General features: G+C 46.2%; 1 protein-coding gene across 1 annotated transcript in view; it reads left to right on the top strand.

Annotated features, from left to right (window-relative positions):
• Nucleotides 1-18,338, top strand: part of PREP (prolyl endopeptidase) — a 125,849-nt gene that overhangs the window by 15,715 nt on the left and 91,796 nt on the right. The window contains exons 3-5 of the mRNA XM_056125017.1: nt 10,896-11,029; nt 12,600-12,730; nt 16,218-16,427. Coding sequence (XP_055980992.1) covers nt 10,896-11,029; nt 12,600-12,730; nt 16,218-16,427 — 475 coding nt within the window. The remainder of the gene's footprint in view (nt 1-10,895; nt 11,030-12,599; nt 12,731-16,217; nt 16,428-18,338) is intronic.

Genomic DNA, 18,338 nt, shown 5'->3' with positions numbered 1-18,338 from the left:
CTTCTTTTTTTTTTCTTTCTTTTTGTGTCACACTCAGCGAAGCACAGAGGTTACTCCTGGCTTATGCAGTCAGGACTCAGGAATTACTCCTGGCAGTGCTTGGGGGGACCATATGGGACGCTGGGAATCGAACCCAGGTCGGCTGTGTGCAAGGCAAATGCCCCACCCACTGTACTATTGCTCTCGCCCGAGTACATCTTCTTTGAGGAAAATTCTGTTCATTTCTTCTCCCCGTTTTTTGGATTAGGTTAACTTTTCTATTCAGAAACTTGTTTTGGGTCACACCTGGCCAGTGCTCAGGGGTTACTGCTGGTTCTGCACTCAGGAATTATTCCCAGTGGTATTTGGGAACCATGTGGGATGCCGGGGATCGAACCCAAATCAGCCACGTGCAAGGCAAACACCCTGCCCGATGTACAATCGTTCTGCCCCCAGTTTAGAGACTTCTAAGGAAAATCACAGCTTGTTCTTTACGCACATGCAGGGAATTCCAGAAACTTCTGTGTGTGTCTGTGTGTGCTTGCTGGCCAGGGGCACTGCCCTGGATACTAGAGTGTGTTAATAATTTTCTTTGCTAAGGAGATGTCTCACTCTCTGGTCACTTTAAAGAACAGGGGTTTCCCCCCCGCCCCCACCTTTCTCTGTGACTGGCAGCACAAGTTCTAGAACTAACTGCTTGAGAAGTCTCCATCTCTCCTACCATCTGACATGTCTTCAGCCTTGCATTTTTCAGAAGTTGTTTGAGAAATACAGCCTGGTCTCTTAGAAATTGTTAACTAGTTGAAGGGGGGGTAATCACGTACGGAGTTATTAGCTGCATGTCGCCACCGCCTAATTCTTTTCCCTTCTGTAGTGCTGTCCTGGGCAAAAGGAACTAACTACAGCACCACTTCCTTCCTGTATGGGTCCTTGAGAAGAGGATTCTGACAGAAGCAGCCCCCAAGTGTGTTTTTGTTTATATCCATTCACTCCTACAAAAGTCGAGTGAGCCCCGAGAGATAGTTCAGGGGCTTGTTGATTTTGCACAACCTGGGTTCAGTCCCCAGCACTGAATACAGAATGCAGTCCTTCCTCTCCTTCCCTCCATCCCCCCTTCTCCCCAGCTCTGCTAGGAGTGATCCCTGAGATCCCTGAGCACAGAGCCAGGAGTACCTGAGTAGCCAGACGTGGCTCAGACTGACACCCCTCCCCCACTAAAACGGTAAAGTAAAATTACTTTGTGTTTCCAAAAAAGAATAAAAGGAGTGTACAGCTCGATTTTCTTCTCTTAGGACGTTTGTCCTCCCAGCCCTCCCCACACCCTGTGGCATCAGTCAGATGTCACCATTACCCTGACAGGAACAGATGTCCTGAGTGTCACCCGGTCCTAGCCTCAGCCTTGTTTCCTTTCTTGGCCAGCAGGCCTGGCAGCTGGAAGAACATCTCCAGGGTATTTCTGTAGCCTGGGTTCTTAGAGAGCTGCTGAGCTGCTCATGGCTGTGTCCGGAGTTGCTTCCTCTTTCCACCTGGAATCTGTTCCCTTTTGCGTCCCTGGGAACTGGGCTTTTGTGCTTGAAGGGGAGCTGTGAGCCTGTGTAGTTTGAAGCATTTCCGTGACTGCCCTGCCCTGCCCTGGCGGAGTGCTCTCTGCACGGTGCTCTCCTCAGCCAGCTTGCAGAGGAACCTGTGAACGGGCGATATCCCGCAGGGGATACTTCCTCCCAGGACCTGCAGCGGCCAGCGGGGGTCCCCAGCGGGGCAGGACCCGGGAGTGCTGGGAACCAGTTCCATTCTCTGATCTTTCTCTGATCTTCGAAGACTTGAGGACCACCCTTGGCTGTGCGTATGGCTGAGCTTTGTCCCAGGAGCCCATAGGCATTTCTGGGTGTTCCTCATCGGAGGGTTGGGCAGGTGGGACTTATGGGTCAAAGCGCAAAGCAAGACTCAAGCAAGACTCGCAGCCCTCTGCTTTCCTGTTTGAGGGTCCTAGCCATCATCTCAGCTGAGGGTCATTCTCCTCGTTGATGAGTATAATCCTCTTCCCCCTCTTTGAGCACCCAGGATTTAGTGACAGCCCACAGGAAAGCATGCCCCTAAGGACTTGTCTGATGAAGCAGAGCCCAGCCTGTGAGCACTCGGCACAACGGGCAGTGCCTGCCGAGATGGGGAGCTGCCGCCTGTACTCTCCTGCTGTCCGCTGGAAAGGGGGACTTCAAGGATTCTCTTCATTTTCAGTATAAAACTAAACAGCTTTCCAATTGAAGTCCAGGTTCCTCCTTCCTTCCTTCCTTCCTTCCTTCCTTCCTTCCTTCCTTCCTCCCTCCCTCCCTCCCTCCCTCCCTCCCTCTCTTCCTCCCTCCCTCCCTCTCTCCCTCCCTCCCTTCCTCCCTCCCTCCCTCCCTCCCTCCCTCCCTCCCTCCCTCCCTCCCTCCTTCTCTCCTTTTATGCCCCCACACTGTCAGTTCCTGGCCATGCATCCTCTCTTGCTGGCGGTGATGGATGCAGGACCTTAAATGTGCAAGGCATGGACTCTCCCATTCAGCTATCTTCCACAGCCCTGAATTTCTGGTTTCGAAGAAAAAGACACAATCTCTGTATTTAGGACCTGCGACAACCACCCCCCCCCCCCCCGCACATTTCTTCAGCCCCCTCGTAATTCTGACTTCTAAATGGCTTTCATTGTTCGAAGTACAGTGCTTTAAACTGGGTCACAGATGATCTCAAAGCTAAGTGGTAGCGTCCCTTTTTAATTGATGTCATCTCCACCCTACTGGTGAAGCTGGCCTGGAACTCACCCTTCCAGCCATTCATTAGGGTTCCATGTATAAGCCCTGCTTGAGAATCACAGTTGGCTCCTCTGTAGTGGAAATAGGGAGTGCTTTAGGTAAATATTTTACCACGTTATTATCTCAAACCCCAAGCCTGCTAAAATCTTTCATGTTCACATTGCTTATGAAAAGCTGCTTCAGTATAGTTGATAAACATACAGCTCATAAACCACACTGAAATGTAGGTGCTTCGAGAACAACTTCCTTCCACTCTGTAGATGGGATGATCATCTCAAGGATGTGGGAACTCTGGGGCAGAGCATCTCCACCCTTTCCCTGACTCTCGACAAGGCTGTGGAAGCCAAGCTGGGAACTGATGGGATGGAGGTGATGATGCTGTGGACTGAAGGGCCACTAGGAGAGGGTGCCATGGAGACCGAAGGGATGCTGACTGCTGCAGGTGCCGTTGGTTCACTGTCTTCCTTAGCCATCAATGTTCTCTTCCTGCCCTTAGTTTCTGTGTGCCCCGAGGTAGAAACATCTGGTACAGTTGGGTCTGGGTTATCGAGGAAGGCATACTGCGTCTTCAGCAAGGCAGAGGGGGATTTGCATTCTAACCCAGGAGGACGGGAGACTTGAGAAAGCTGTGACATAGCCAGCCTCTGGGCAGTTCTCAGGGGCCAGAGCCTAAAGAAAACTTGAGCCACACCTTAGTTACAGCTCTGACGCCAAGGAGCAGGCGGGTGCTAGAGCAATGGTACAGGTAGTAGGGCATTTGCCTTGCATGCAGCTGTCGCAGGTTCAAATCCTGTCCCCCGAGCACCACTAGAAGTAATTCCTGAGCGCAGAGCCAGGAGTAACGCCTGGTCACTGAGATGTCCTCTTACCCCCCCCCCCCCCCCGCCCACTCTCCCACAAAAAAGGGGAGGTGATAGTGTTCGTTCACCACTTGGTTTTCCCAGTAACTAGTTACTCTGCTCTGCTTTGATGATCAGTAGCAGTGCTCCCCAAAGTGAGCAGTCTACCCTGAAGGGGTGCTGGAAAAATCCAGGGCCAAACAGTAGTAGCCTTGGGTTACATTTTTCTGTTAGTTTAGAGAAGGTAGATTCTATGTTCTATGGGGGCTGATGAGAAGTTTTATTTTCACTGAATAAGAGGCAGTTGGCCAAACCAGTTTGGAAACGTCTGATGTACCGATTCTGCGCAACAAATACTGGCAACAAAGGGTGGTGTCTTTAGGAAAACACTCGTTAGAGAATAAAGAAGGAACTTAAATAACTTCTCAGACTTTCCCCAGCCTCTCTGCTTTCTCTTACTTAGGTATCTGAAATCCTTTCAGCACCCCTTTATGCCATGTCCAGGGAAAACTTGGTCATAACATATACAGTGACACTTGTTAAAAAAAAATAATTGCTCAACTTTTATGTTTTTTGGATGGGGGGTGTAGTTGGACCACACCCTGTGATACTCAGGGGTCCAGCTGGGACCGACCATGTGCAAAGCAAGTGCCTTCCCTGCTGTATTCTCTCTTTGACCCTCAGCCTCTAATTTTGAAGCACCTTGTTTCAGTAGAAACCTGCTTTTTAAGTACCTCAACTGATAAATCTTAAGATTTACCCAGAAAGCTGGAGAAAAAATGCCCTAAGAGAATGCTTAGGTGTGCTCAGAGACAAAATCAGACCTTTAACTTAGAAGGCATCTCCTTTCAAGGAAGTAAATTCTAATAGATACCTCCCTGTTGTTAATAGTATATTTGTTCATTGGAGGGACACCTCACTGGGGGAAACCAAGACCCGTGTCATCACAAAGACTTGAGGACTCTCCTATATTCTGGGACGAGCTGACCTTTGAAAGTGAGCTCTTTGCTGGTCCACATTCTCTGGAGCTCTGTAAAATCTCACACCTTCTCCTTGACCTTGTCCCTGTTCTGTTCTGGTTGGTGATGCTCACTGCCACTGAGCTGCATATGGTGTTGCTTTCTGACTTGTCTCTCCATCCAGAATTTTTTTTTCCCTACCCTTTTCTCTCTCAACCCCCTCTTACCTCTAGTCTTCCAGCCTCTTCCTCTGTGCCCCCCACCCATACACACCCAGCCACTAATGAGAACTGTTACAGATCTTGGAACCTGTTTGTTAATGGGAAGGCAGTAGCGAATAATTATCATTTAATGAGCAGCTTTAGAAGTAGAAAAACAGGTTTGAATCCTCTGGAATCTTCACAGTTTTACACAATGTGAGACATTAGTTGGTGGTTTTTTTTTTTCTAAGTCTCTAAGCTATCATTTTCTGATTTATAATTTGGAGAAAACCGTTGTGTGACTGTGGTGAAACTCAAGCCAGGGGTTTTTGAACCATGCAACAAAGTGGTAGATACAGTGGATGTTTAATGAGTGATTGTGATTGCATTTATAATTGAGGAGTTTCAATGGCTTGGAAATGATCTCCCTAGTAATTTGAAAGACTTCATCTTTAGAACTTTATGGGCTGAATTCCCTTACTACAATTAATTCTTGGGCTCTCTTCCTCTAGTTCCTCTAGAGGTTATTATTTTAGTCACACCTTGCATTTGGATCAATTTTAGTTTGCACTTTCTAGAAAATTGTCCGGGTCATTGAGATCTTGAAATTCGCTAGCTTGGAATGATGTGGAATATTTCTTACCATGACTTTATTCTTTATGTCCGTGGGCGTATGCTTTTTAACATTTCTAATTTTGACTATCCGTGATATTTCTCCTGTTTTCTTCATTAGCTTTGGAAAGATGTTTGGATGTTTTTGTTCTTCTTAAATGCAATAGTTCTGGGAGGCCAGGGAAATACCTCAAAGGGCTGAGCACGGAGGAGCCTTGAATTCATTCCCCGGCCACCTGATCAGTTGTTACCCTCTTAATTTTCTAGTTCTGGGGGAAGTCACTTAACCTGGCATTCAGTCCCCCCCACCCCCACACACATTTGATCCACAATATCACAAAATGTCCTACAAGGACCACCAGGGGTTGCTCATGAGTACAGAACCAGGACTAAAACTTATGAACTGTGGACTGCTGGGAGTTCCATCCCCAATACACCGCCCCCCGCCCCCCCCCACCCCGGCGTAAATTTTCTTTCCCCTCTAGCTCATTATTTTTATTTTCTATGGTTTGAATACAATTTTTGTTTGAAGATATAGTTTATTCCTCCCCCCACCCCCCAGTTCCTCACTTCCTGATAGACCACCTTTAGAGTACATAGCCTTTCCTTCCCCGGCCTGCCCGGCCTGCCCTCGGGTAAGTTGCCTTTCACTTCCTCCTCTTCCCACTCTCCTGCCCCACCAGCCTCTGCTTATTCATCCGACCGAAGGTCATTTGGAAGAACTGGATTAGAAGTCTGGATGAGGGGGCCCGCAGCCCAGCTCTGCCGAGCTCCCAAAGAAAGGAGCTAAGTAGCTCACATAATTGAAGACTAGGGTCTGGACTGGATCCAGAAGCGCGCGAGTGCGTGTGTGTGTGTGTGTGTGTGTGTGTGTGTGTGATATTTCTGGAAACTTCCCCTTTTTGCCTCTTAGCTCATCTGCAAAGCTTGGCAAGCTACCCATGACGTATTCAGTATGCCAAACACAGTAACAACAAGTCTCACAATGGAGACGTTACTGGGCCCCCGCTCGAGCAAATCGATGAACAACAGGAGGACAGTGCTACAGTGCAGTGCAGCTCATCTGCCTTTCTCTGACGGTTTGCGTCCCATCCCACCCTGTCACCTGTGGCAGGAAAGGAGGGGCCTTGCCTCTCGTAGGCTCACACAGTCCTTATTGCCCCCGAGGATGAGATCACATCTACCTTCCAGGGCCTGTTCCTGAAGGAAGGTTTTGGTCTCTTGAGTGGGTTCTCTTCATTACCCTCCGCCTGTAGGGAATTGTTGTCAAGACTGTCTTCCTGACGGTGTAAGCAGGGTTACTTTCTAGTAAGGGTGTAGGAAGAGGTTGGCGTAGTTCGTAACGTTCCCTCAGACACATGGTCGTGCCGACTATCAGTACCTAGAAACACCCAAAGTTGAGCGAGACAGAAGAACATTCCCAGACTTACTGATGGGATCACAGCCACTCTCTAGACCCCACCTTTGTGTCTGAGTCTGGAGCACCTCATCTGGACAAGAGGTACCTTGGCGTGGTCCCTGCCTGGCAGCACCCAGCATACTCAGGCAGTGAACACTTGTCTCCGGGTTTATGCCAGAACATTCCCGAATGCAGAGCTAAGAGCCAGCCACTGCCTGTGTGGTGAGAACAAACCTCAGACCAGCTCACGGGTGTTTCGTTCACTGGCCTCCAGGAGGCGCTGTTCCCTCCGGTCAGCCTGCTTTCCCACCAGGCCTTGATGGGTGCTTTAGTAAATCATCCACATCTACATGTACTTAGTAATCCAAATGTAGCTAGTTACATTATTTAATTACTGCTTACACCTACGTGTATCATTGGCAGCAGAAAGTCCCCAAAGTGTGTGGGATGTGACTTGCAGTATGCATATACTTTACTGGTCCTGGACAAGAGTGGAGGGAGGTCATTTCCGTGGCTGAGTGGGTCCCACCTACAGGTCCCTCTGTGTATCTCTTTCTCTTTTTCCTTTTGGTGTTTGGGCCACACCCAGCGGTGCTCAGGAATAACTCCTGATCACTCAGGAGACCATCTGGGGTGCTGAGGATAGAACTTGGGATGTCCGCGTGCACGGCAAGAGCTTTACAATCTATACTACCTAGATAGTATATGACCTGCTGTGCTCTCTCCGTCCCCTTTCTGCTTATCTTTTATGTGCTGGGCTGGAGCGATAGCACAGTGGTAGGGCATTTGCCTTACAAGCGGCCAACATGGCCGATCCGAGTTCAATTTCTCCACCCCTCCCGGAGAGCCCGGCAAGCTACCGAGAGTATCTCGCCCGCATGGCAGAGCCTGGCAAGCTACCCATGACGTATTTGATATGCCAAACACAGTAACAAGTCTCATGATGGAGACGTTACTGGGCCCGCTCGAGCAAATCGATGAACTCCGGGAGGACCGTGACCGTGACTTCCTTTTATGTGCTACTGGAGATTGAACCCACAAACTGTTGGAGACAGCTGCATGGCAAAGTGCTCTGTGGTTGAGCCACGTCCCTGGTGCCATCTCTCCTCCCGACACACATTTTTAGTTTTCTATTTTATTCATTTGGGGCCTCCCCTGTGTTTGGGAGCCCTGGGAAGTGCCTGTCCTAATGGTTAATTGCTGGGTCTAGCTGTGTAGAGGAAACCAGAACCACACCCTGCAGTGTTCAGCTGGGCACCAATCAAACTCGGGTCTTGTGCATGCAAGGCATGTACCTTTTGGGCCACTTCCTAGGTCCCCCTTCCTCCTGGTCATCTCTTTTTTTTTTTTTGGCCACATCTGGTGGTGCTCATGGGTCACTCCTGGCTCTGCAAACATGGAATTACTCCTGGCAATGCTCGGGGACCAAATGGGATGCTGGGGATCGAACTCAGGGTGGCCACATGCAAGTGCTCTATAGGCTTTACTCCTCTCATGTTTTTCCTCTATCCTTATTCATGTTCTCCCTTTTCCACAGATTTGTCCTAATTTTCAGACCAAGAAGCTAGATGATTAAATCCATAAAAATGGCCAGGTAGCTATTTTCGAGGTTAAATGATAAGAAATATGACTGGCATATAATGGAATCCCAAAACTCACAAAAGCCCTGCACAGAAAGTTTGCCATCCCCGTCATAAAAACGGATTTGAGTTTTCATGGGCCAGACAACTAGGACTTCCTGAACCCCCCGGAAGGGGTTTAGTCACTTGCCTTGCTTGTTGCCAACCCAGGTTCAATCCCTGAGCATCACCAGGAGTGATTGATGGCAGTCAGGAATAAGCCTTGAGCATCTCTTGGTGTGCCTTCTTCCCTTCTTAAAAAAAGATCAGAGGGTCAGCAAGACCCAGAGAGAGCAAGGGAGGATACAGCAGTCATGTGCAGGGGTGGGGGTGGGGGGAGGTACCCTGCAGATATGTCTGCCCCCCTCCCCCCATCTATGCTCAGAGGAGGCAGCAGAGCTCTTCTCATACACAGTACAATCCCAGCTGCTACATGACCATCGGGGCTTCAGCTCAAAGAAACACATTGTTGGGTGTGCCCCCTGCCCCCCTCCCCTCCCCCCCCTCCGCTAAAACAGATACATCAGCTTTCCTCCTTAAAATGTCCATTTTCTGCTAAAACTAGACACACTGCCTCTTCTTAAAAAATGTCCATACAACCACTGCAGCAGGCGTAATAGTGCTCCTGAAGAATTCTAGGGTGGTACATCCAAATTTGTCACCTCCCACCCACCAACGTTAGTCCCTAACTTTAAATAGAGCAATACTTAAAAGACTGGCTTGCATTCTCCCGACTCAAATTAACAACACAGCAAAATCAGTGTTCAAGGAGCTAAAATGTCTTAAATGCTTTCTTAACGCACATCACTACACCCGGGGAATTCCCCCCTGGTTTGCATTATCTTAGAGCAGGCCAGACCTCATGGGTCCCAGGTGGTGCTACGTGGTCTCGCAGGTGGCCTGTAGGTGGTCTCGCTCCTACCCACATCTCTGTGCCTCTGTGCGTGACTGCTGTATCCTCCCTTGCTCTCTCGGGCCTTGCTGACCCTCTTATCTTTCACGCCCTCGGGCTCCCCTGCCCCAGGGCCTGGCATTTGCTGCTGCTGGTCCCCATCTTTGCAGGGCTGCGCCCTCTCACCACAACTGAAAACCCCTATGGGGGGGGGGGGGGCGGGGGCCTCTCAGGCTGCCCTCCTTGGAATAAGTGTCTCCCTCCCTGGAGAACTCTAACCTCTTGTCTGGCTGCATGTAAGGTACCTCCCGGGATAAGTGATGGCTCCTTTCTTAAGTTTCCAAAACACCGGAGGATGAATATTTTGTGTCTAAATAAAAATAAGCAGAGTCGAGTATCATTTTTCTTGACTTGGTCTACTTGCAAAAATTGTTGTGTAGGGGTCAGAGCAGGGAGGGCTTTGGGCTCACTTGTGGCTGACCCTGGTTTGAGCCGCAGCACCCCAGGTGGTCTCCTCAGCCCTGCCAAGAGTGATCCCTCAGTTGTAAAGCCAGGAGTGAGCTCTTAGCAGAGCTGGCCCTAGTCCCTTGCACGCTTTCTCTCCAGTTTTTCAAGCGCATTCCAAATGTTAATGAGTTTTTAGAACTGCTTTCTTTTTGGTGCTCTGGTGTGAGGTGGGTGGTTTGTGTAGGAGAGCTCATTAGAAGATCTTTTCAAGCTAGAATGGGCCCTTAGACCTTAACTGATCCTTCCAAGAGTAGGCTCGCATCATCATTGTGTTTTTGTCTGCTGTTCAAAATACGTTTTGTTGTTGTTTCCTGAAGTTTTCTCCTAAGAAATTAATCTGCTCACAGATCTCTGATTAAACCTCCCATTGAATTTAGAGCCCAACACATTTATTCTTGTTTTATTTCTTCCAAATAGGTACATGTGGATTTTTATGAGGCCAACTTTTTATAGTGGTTGTTGTAAATATTCTAACTGCTTAGTTATCAGCGCTGGGTAGTTAGACACATCCCATCCAGTGTGAAACAAAAACAAACAACTCCTTGCTCGGCTTTGTTGCAGAGTCCCTGACTTCTTTTAAGCCATCTCTGGCCTGTCTTGCAAGCCATCTTCCTATAAACTGTATTTGAAATTCTTGTTCAGTGCAACCCATTTGCAATTTTTTTCAATTTTGTTTTTTTAGTTTTCAGGTTTTTGCAGAGTTCCCTGGAATTGACCATGTAGTAGGCATTAGAAAATTAAGTCTTAAACAAAACACATGCTCTTGCGCCCTATAGCACCAACTTTGATTCTTTGACTTCAGCAGACAGGGGCAGAGAGAAAGAAGGGTGGGCATCAGGTGAAGTTGCCCTGATATATGAGTGTTTGTGGACCGTGCCTGCTGGGAGCAGTGAGAAAATGGTCTCAGCTTTTGGACAGACTCGTAGCATTCTCGAGTCTCAGGTCAGTAAAGCTAAGCTAATAAAACTGCGTTGCTTGGTAAGACTGACTTTGAAGTGAGTTGAGATTGCTTATTGTTGAGGAGGATCTGTGTGACTGGCTAACATTCGAGGGAGGACGTTTCATGTTTGATTTGCTTTTCCCATTGTCATGTTCTTTTTTAGGCTTTTGTGGAGGCCCAGAACAAGATCACGGTGCCATTCCTTGAGCAGTGTCCTATCCGAGGCCTTTACAAAGAGAGAATGACTGAGCTCTATGACTACCCCAAGTACAGTTGCCATTTCAAGAAAGGAAAGCGGTATGTGAGCTTGTTTTCATTTCTTAATTTTCCTTTCTCTTTCTTGCTCTGAGTATTTCTAAAAATTAGTAAAGATAAATCCTCAGGAACTTAATTTGTTAGTTGAATTCTTTGAAACCAATTTCGTCCTGTGCTCGAATATAAAAGTGATACTTTATTGACTGTTGGTACTGTCCAAATTCTTCAAGTCAGGATTAAGAAAAGTAGGAGAGCTTTATCATAAGAAGAACTCTAGATTACTGGAAATTCTTGTTCTCCTATGGCTTAGTAATTTGAGAGATAGGATTTATAGATGACAGGAGAGATTTCTTTGCCAATAAGATTAATTATCTTTGGCTTATACTACTTGAATTTTTGTTACATGCATTTCTTGTAAGAATTGAAATGGGCCAAGAGGCAACACCTAATTATTCATCCCTCTTATTCTACTTTTTTCACCCACGTAAGTATGTTCCCTAGTTCTTTTTCTCAGTTTCAGTGGAGTCACTGTCCTAAATTTACTTTGGAATGTTAGACGTGGGTTGGAAAAGTATAGTACAGGGGGTAGGGCTTTTGCCTTGTATGTGGTCGACTTGAGTTTGATCCCTGGCAACCCATATGGTTCCCCAAGCACCGACAGGATTCATTCCTGCATGCAGAGCCAGGAATAACCCCTGAGCATCACCAGTGTGACCCAAAATGGAAAAAAAAGGGGAAAAGGGTGTGTGTGTGTGTGTGTGTGTGTGTGTGTGTGTGTGTGTGTGTGGTGGGGGAGGGGTGTTGGCTTACAGATCCTGGTTTCAGTAAGCTGGCTAGGGAAGCATTTCATTTTAGAAAATCTGCTCTGTTTACTGAAAAGAAAAAGTCACTACAGCTTATATAGTTTACTGCTCAAAGGCATAAAAGCACACAGGTCAATAAGACAATCTTTATGGATCAGGGATGTGGCTGAGAAGATAGAACACAGAACTTGGTGCATGGGGCCCCAGGTTCAATCCCACGCATCACTTGGCCCCCTGACTTGGTCACCACCCCCAGGTGACCCTAGTGCCTCCCCCACTGCCCAGCAACACTGGGCAATTAAAATCATAGATGTGTATACAGACGTCACTGGATTCTTATATTAATGAATTTCTGTGTTTCATACAAGGTTCGATCCAACTAATCCTTAATTTTCATTTTGCTGTGACATCCAAATGTTATACTTTCTTGGAATAGTAATCATAACTTTCACCTGTAAAGCAGTCTTTGCCTCTGTTTAGCTGTCTGTGTGTGTTTTAATATGAACAAGTGAAAATAGATCAATATACTTACTGCAGCTTAACATACTTCTGTGAATAATAATACAGATGTTAATATTGGTACCGTGTCCAGAATGACAGGCCATGGTTTGAATACCTAAAGCAGTTCAGGGGGCATGCTCTAGCTGCGGCCTGTGCTCCCGGCCTGGCCTGTTTGCCGTCGAACCTTTGTATTGCTGTGTTTCTTTCGCTTGTCTCTGTGTATTTAGTTCTTTGCACACTGTGTATTTAGTTTCTTTTCTACAAATCGAAAACCCCCTAACTAAACAGAAGCCTTCTCTGTCCTCCAGGTATTTCTATTTTTACAACACAGGGTTGCAGAACCAGCGAGTATTATACGTACAGGATTCCTTAGAGGGGGAAGCCCGAGTGTTCCTGGACCCCAACACGCTCTCTGATGATGGCACGGTGGCGCTGCGAGGTGAGGTCCCGGGGTCGGCGGCAGCAGTACGGAGTGCGTGGAGGCCTCCCACCTGAGGAGCTCCAGACAGTGGGCACGCACCATTGTGGGGACAGTTCTGAGGCGCAGCTGCACCCACCCTGGCAGGGAAGCTCGCTCCGCACAGTATTTTTAGATCATACAGGTAGCACATTCTTGGGATGGTATGAAGCCTCACTGGAGTGTAATTCACACTGGACCCAAATTAGCTCTCCAGGTTTCTGGGCCCTGGAAGTCGAACCGTCTTCGCCGATGCTAACTCTGCAAGCTAGCACTGATAGAAAAACTTGAATCATCTGGTGAGACATTAAAACACAGACAAGAAGTGTTCCAATCTAGCAACTCAAAATTGGAAGGACTAGTTATCAGCTCTCTGCCCTTGGGGAGGGCAGTGATAAGAGCCTTAAAATTTAGATTATGGCCAGTGTGTTAGAATTAAGAGATAAGGGGGGGGGGGGGGGAGAATTCAGTATTGTAGAAATTGGACAGCTGGTTCTCAGTTCCCTGAAGATACACGTTTAAAACTGAACAGAGACGTTTGCCTGCCATCACTGTATGTCTCTTACTTAAATAGCTTTGCCCCCAAGATAACCTCATCCGCCGGCCCTAAAGATTATCATACCAGGGCCTCGAAAGTGAGCTCATTGGGCTGGGGCACATGCTTTGCATTGCAAGAGATCCCACTTTGATCTCCGACACCACATGTTTCCCAGAACACCACAAGATATTCCCTCCCTCCTCCAAATGTTACCCTGGGAGGATTGATGTGCCCAAACTCCCATCTTGTTTTCAGAAAAAAAAAAAATTATATATATATGTGTGTGTGTATATATATATATATATATATGTATATATACACACACACACACGCACACACAGACATTACCTGACACCCTCCTGGATCTTGGAAATCTGTTTATAGGAGAACGAATAGAAAGTGCTCCCAGTTAGACTGTCACCCCCCCCTCAGGGTTGTTCCGACACTCAGCCCCCAGGGTGGATCCAGCACCCCTCCTCTGGTGGTTACTGCCTGCTTGGGAAAGACTGATGAAATTCATGAGAAACATGGCTGTTCTGTGATCCTCTGGTATAGTCATCGCCTGCCCTGAGAATCATCTCCCACCAGTGTTAGCGCAGCATTTCTCCTGCAGCATTATTATCTATAATTTTCTATTATTTTCCATTGATAGAAAAAAAACCAAAGTTCAGATTTATTTATTTATTTAGTGTGTTGCAGGAAAAGCACAGGTGCAGAGCTGAGCAATCTGAAGGGCAGAGTTCTGTAACCTAGCAGGTGGGGATTCACCTTCCCAGGGGAACTAAAGCCATGCAGGGGTTCAGGGCGAAGGCTGGGTTAAATGGCATGTGCCTTGCACATGGGCAAATCTGGATTCAATTCCTGGCACCAAGAGAAGGACAAAAAAAATATCCCAACAGTTTAGTGCAAAAGGGTCTTTGATTAAATCATCCAGTCCTAAGGGATTCCTCTTCCTCTTCCCAAGCAGTTGGTAAATGACAGTTCCTTAGACTAAGTCTTGAAAGTAAGATGCCAGCCCGTTTACGAGTGTTCCTCTATGAATTTGAGCTTGGAGTTATAAATGAGCTTAATACACTGGTTTTCTGCAGTAATAGAACCTGCATAGGAATTCATTTAGTTTCAACTAAGGTTAATCTTGCAATTCACCCAGGAGATTTCTATTTTGAAAACAGGGTCTCATGTTTTTCTCTGTTCTTTCATTTATTTATTTATTATATTATTTGGGCTGGAGAGATAGCACAACAGGTAGAGCATTTGCTTTGCATGCAGCTGACCTGGCCACCCCGGCTTTGATTCCTCTGCCCCTCTCTGAGAGCCCAGTAAGCTACCGAGAGTATCTCACCTGCATGGTAAAGCCTGGCAAGCTACCCTTGACATATTCGATATGCCAGACATAGTAACAACAAGTCTTACAGTGGAGACATTACTGGGCCCACTTGAGCAAATTGATGAACAACGGGAAGACATTTATATAACGTGAGTTATATAAAAAGTGAATATTTTTTTCCCTGTGACCATTTAGACTTCTTGCCGGTATGTATTTACATATAACCCTGAATATATTACAGAAATTTTAAGTGGGCTTTGATAAAGTTTTAAGGTTATTTTCCATTAATAGGAAAAAAATAAAGTTCAGATCTTCTGAAAATAGTGGGTATTTTAGAATAATTTCAAACACCTTCCCCTGCCCCTAGAATTTAGCAAACTTTACTAGAGGAAATCTCTCTTATCAGTGTCTGGTATCAAATGCTGCTGTCCTATTATTTTATACTTACTAATTTGTAATAATTATCAAAACCGGAACAAATAGTAATACCAGGTCAGATGCTTGCCTTGCATGTGGTAAGCCCAGGTTTGCTCGCTGGCACCCTGAGCCCTATCAGGATTGATCCTTGACCACTGAGCCAGGAGTAAGACCTGAGCACCTCTGGGTGTGGCTCAACAAAAATGTAGGAAAACCAATATAAACTCATCAATATTTGTCAGTAAACATTCCATTAGTGGCTAGATCATTCCATCTGTCATGGCAATAAGGAATTAGGTGCAAGGGCCAAAGAGACAAGTTAGCCAGCGGGCTGAAAACAAGTTTGCATGTAGGAGGCCCTGTTTTGGTCCCTGATACCACATATGATGCCCCAACACTGCCTCGAGCAACCCTAGAGCAACAGCTGGGAATAGCTCCTGAGTACTTCTGGTCCCGGAAAAGAAAAGAGAAAAGGAGAGAGAAAGAAAAAGGGGAAAAAAAAATATATATATATACATATTTTGAATTTCCTTGTCAGTCTGGAATTTACACTATCATGTGAACCTTTTTTTTTCAAACCCTTAGAACTTACTTGATATGATGGTGTTCAGATAGTGTAGACATTAATCCTTGAGTGTCAGCAGTGTTCAGAAAAAGAGGATGTAGAATGGTTTCAAATAGAGTGAATATGTTTCAAGCATCACCTGATGACTCCAGACTTGTTCTGTGTTTGTGTATGTAAATAATCATTCCTTACTCCTAAAGCAGTGGTTTTCCCCATCTTCCTGTTAGTGTATGAGTCAAGTATCCTGCAAATCCCAGAGGGAGCCCTGCTTTTAACTGAACTGCCTTTGGGATTATAGAAATTAAAGAGTGGAAGCATGCCTGCAGTCAGATGATCATATACTTCATTTTATAGATGAAAACACTCAACAGGCTAGGAAACTTACCTAATCAGAAGACAAACTCCCATAGGAGCTGGAATCAGCCCCTGAGTTTCTCCCTTGCCAGTTTTCTAGCTCCTTCTGTTGCCATATTCTGCTTCCAGGTGTGAGAGAGAACTTTAGCTTTGTCAGGAGAGAGAGAGAGAGAGAGAGAGAGAGAGAGAGAGAGAGAGAAAGAGAGACGAGCTTAGGTGAGGCATTGTATGCTCATGTTTGTTCTGCAATTTCCCTTGTGTTCCACAGGCTATGCCTTCAGCGAAGATGGTGAATATTTTGCCTATGGTCTAAGTTCCAGTGGCTCTGATTGGGTGACTATCAAGTTCATGAAAGTTGATGGTGCCAAAGAGCTTCCAGATGTGCTTGAAAGAGTCAAGTTCAGCTGTATGGCCTGGACCCATGATGGGAAGGGAATGTTCTACAACTCCTATCCCCAACAGGATGGAAAAAGTGATGGTAAGCTGACTTGTGAGGGAACGTTTTTGGTGGAATAGAAGTTAGAAAATAGAGAAAAGGCACAGTAGAATTACGACTTCTTCACTTGGTGTTAACACTTGGCGTTAAATCCTACAGATTGGTCTAGAACCAGTTTACGTCAAAAAGACACTGAATCCAGCATGGTTGTAGATCAGTGACTCAGAATAATAATTATTTGTCTTTGTGAGTCTATGGAACACCCAGCAAATTTCTTTTATGTAGTTGAAGTGTTCATATCTCTGATCAGTTATAGAATGATCGGCTGATCTCAACTTAGCTCATTCACATGCCTGTGACCTTGACTTTGCTTCATAGAGTGTCTTACCCACTGGCATGTTGGCCCCAATTTGTTCAAGACAGCAGGATATGGAGACATAGAGCTGACGGGTACAACCTCTGTGAACCTGGGCTTGGTACTGGGTCAAGATTACTTAGTTACTTCCTGTTGGCTGAAGGAAGTAATAGAACCCAGCCCTTATTCCAGAGGTAGGAAGATGAGAAAACTGAGAAAATTTGGAGCTGTTAACTGCAGTCTGTCTCTCACCAGTGTATTATATATCTTCCAAGGTTTCATTGGGGATGAATTTTTCTTTTCTTTTTTTTTTCTCCAAACCAACTTATTTGATGATGATCAGTCATTTTAGATTTGAGAGAGAACATTTTCATTGGTCAGTGATCACTTCTTTTCTTCTGGTTAGACTTTTCTTCTGTTTCAGATCACTTGTTGGCCGCGTTTATCTTGACACTATTTTTTTTTTAAATTACCAAATCACATAATGAAATTGTGCCAGAAGTGCAAATACTATTGAAAACCCAGCAGCTCTTTGAGTTGGAGAACATCAAACCAGTTATGAAGTGGGAAGAGTAGAAATCAAGGTCATGGATCTATGGCATTGTTTATGGTCCTGCCACCTCTTAGTTTCTCCTCTTCTATTGCACAATGTTCCTTCTTGCTTTGCCCCTGTTCTGCTCATCTTGCCAGATAGGAGGGATCAAGTCCCATCTCATCTGCCTTGCCTGGGTATAAGCTGTTTGCTAATACCAAAGCAGCAGTATCTTTTTTTTTTTGCGCTTATTATTTATGTAATGGCTCTAGTCCAGCGGTCGTCTCCAAATAGCATTCTGTGTCCAACCCATCTGATTTTCGACGCCTTGGCAAAGGAGACAGTGTCCCTGATTCTCCATCGTCGATGGAGGTTGGATCTCCGGATTCATTCTCTCACTTGAGTGAAGCGTGATACTCCAAGCATAGCTCTTTCGATTCCTCTTTGGGAGACCCGAATAGTGTTCTCATGCTGTTTTCATAGGGCCCAGGTCTCTGAGGCGTATGTTAGTGCAGAAAGTGGACCAGTCGAATCTAAGAGATGTGCCCAGAGCTGTAGGTTCTTCATCCTCTTAGCTATTTCTTCGACACTCTTGAAGGCATTCTACGCTGCTTTTTTCGTCCTGCGCAGCTCATATGCCAGGTCCTTCCGTCATGTTGAGTTCTCGACCTAGGTACACATAACTGCTGCATTTGGAGATGTTCATTCCATTAGAGCTATTACCGACTGGATTCCACAAGACGTCAAAAGATCTCGTGTCTGCCCACCTACAAGATGGTCAGACTTCTTCCTCAAGATCCTGGATGAATGGTTTGAGGCTCTTTGTGTTCCTGGAGCAAGCAGATGCCATTGGGCTACACTATCACTCGACAGGGATGAATGGAGATGTTACTCGGGCCCACTGAGCAAATCAATGAGTAACGGGATGTCAAGTGATCAGTGTGATTATGTATTCACTTTTGGCTTACAATACTATGATTAATGGATTCTCCTGGACATAATTCTGACACCACACACGTCACCAGTGTAGCCTTCTTCCTTCCCTTCCTTTCACCCCACATCCTTC

The sequence above is a fragment of the Sorex fumeus genome, unplaced genomic scaffold (genome assembly GCF_029834395.1).
Source record: "Sorex fumeus unplaced genomic scaffold, SorFum_2.1 ptg000054l, whole genome shotgun sequence".
Lineage (NCBI taxonomy): Eukaryota > Metazoa > Chordata > Mammalia > Eulipotyphla > Soricidae > Sorex > Sorex fumeus.
The sequence above is the reverse complement of the archived record's forward strand: the minus strand, read 5'-3'. Positions and strand labels throughout refer to the sequence as shown.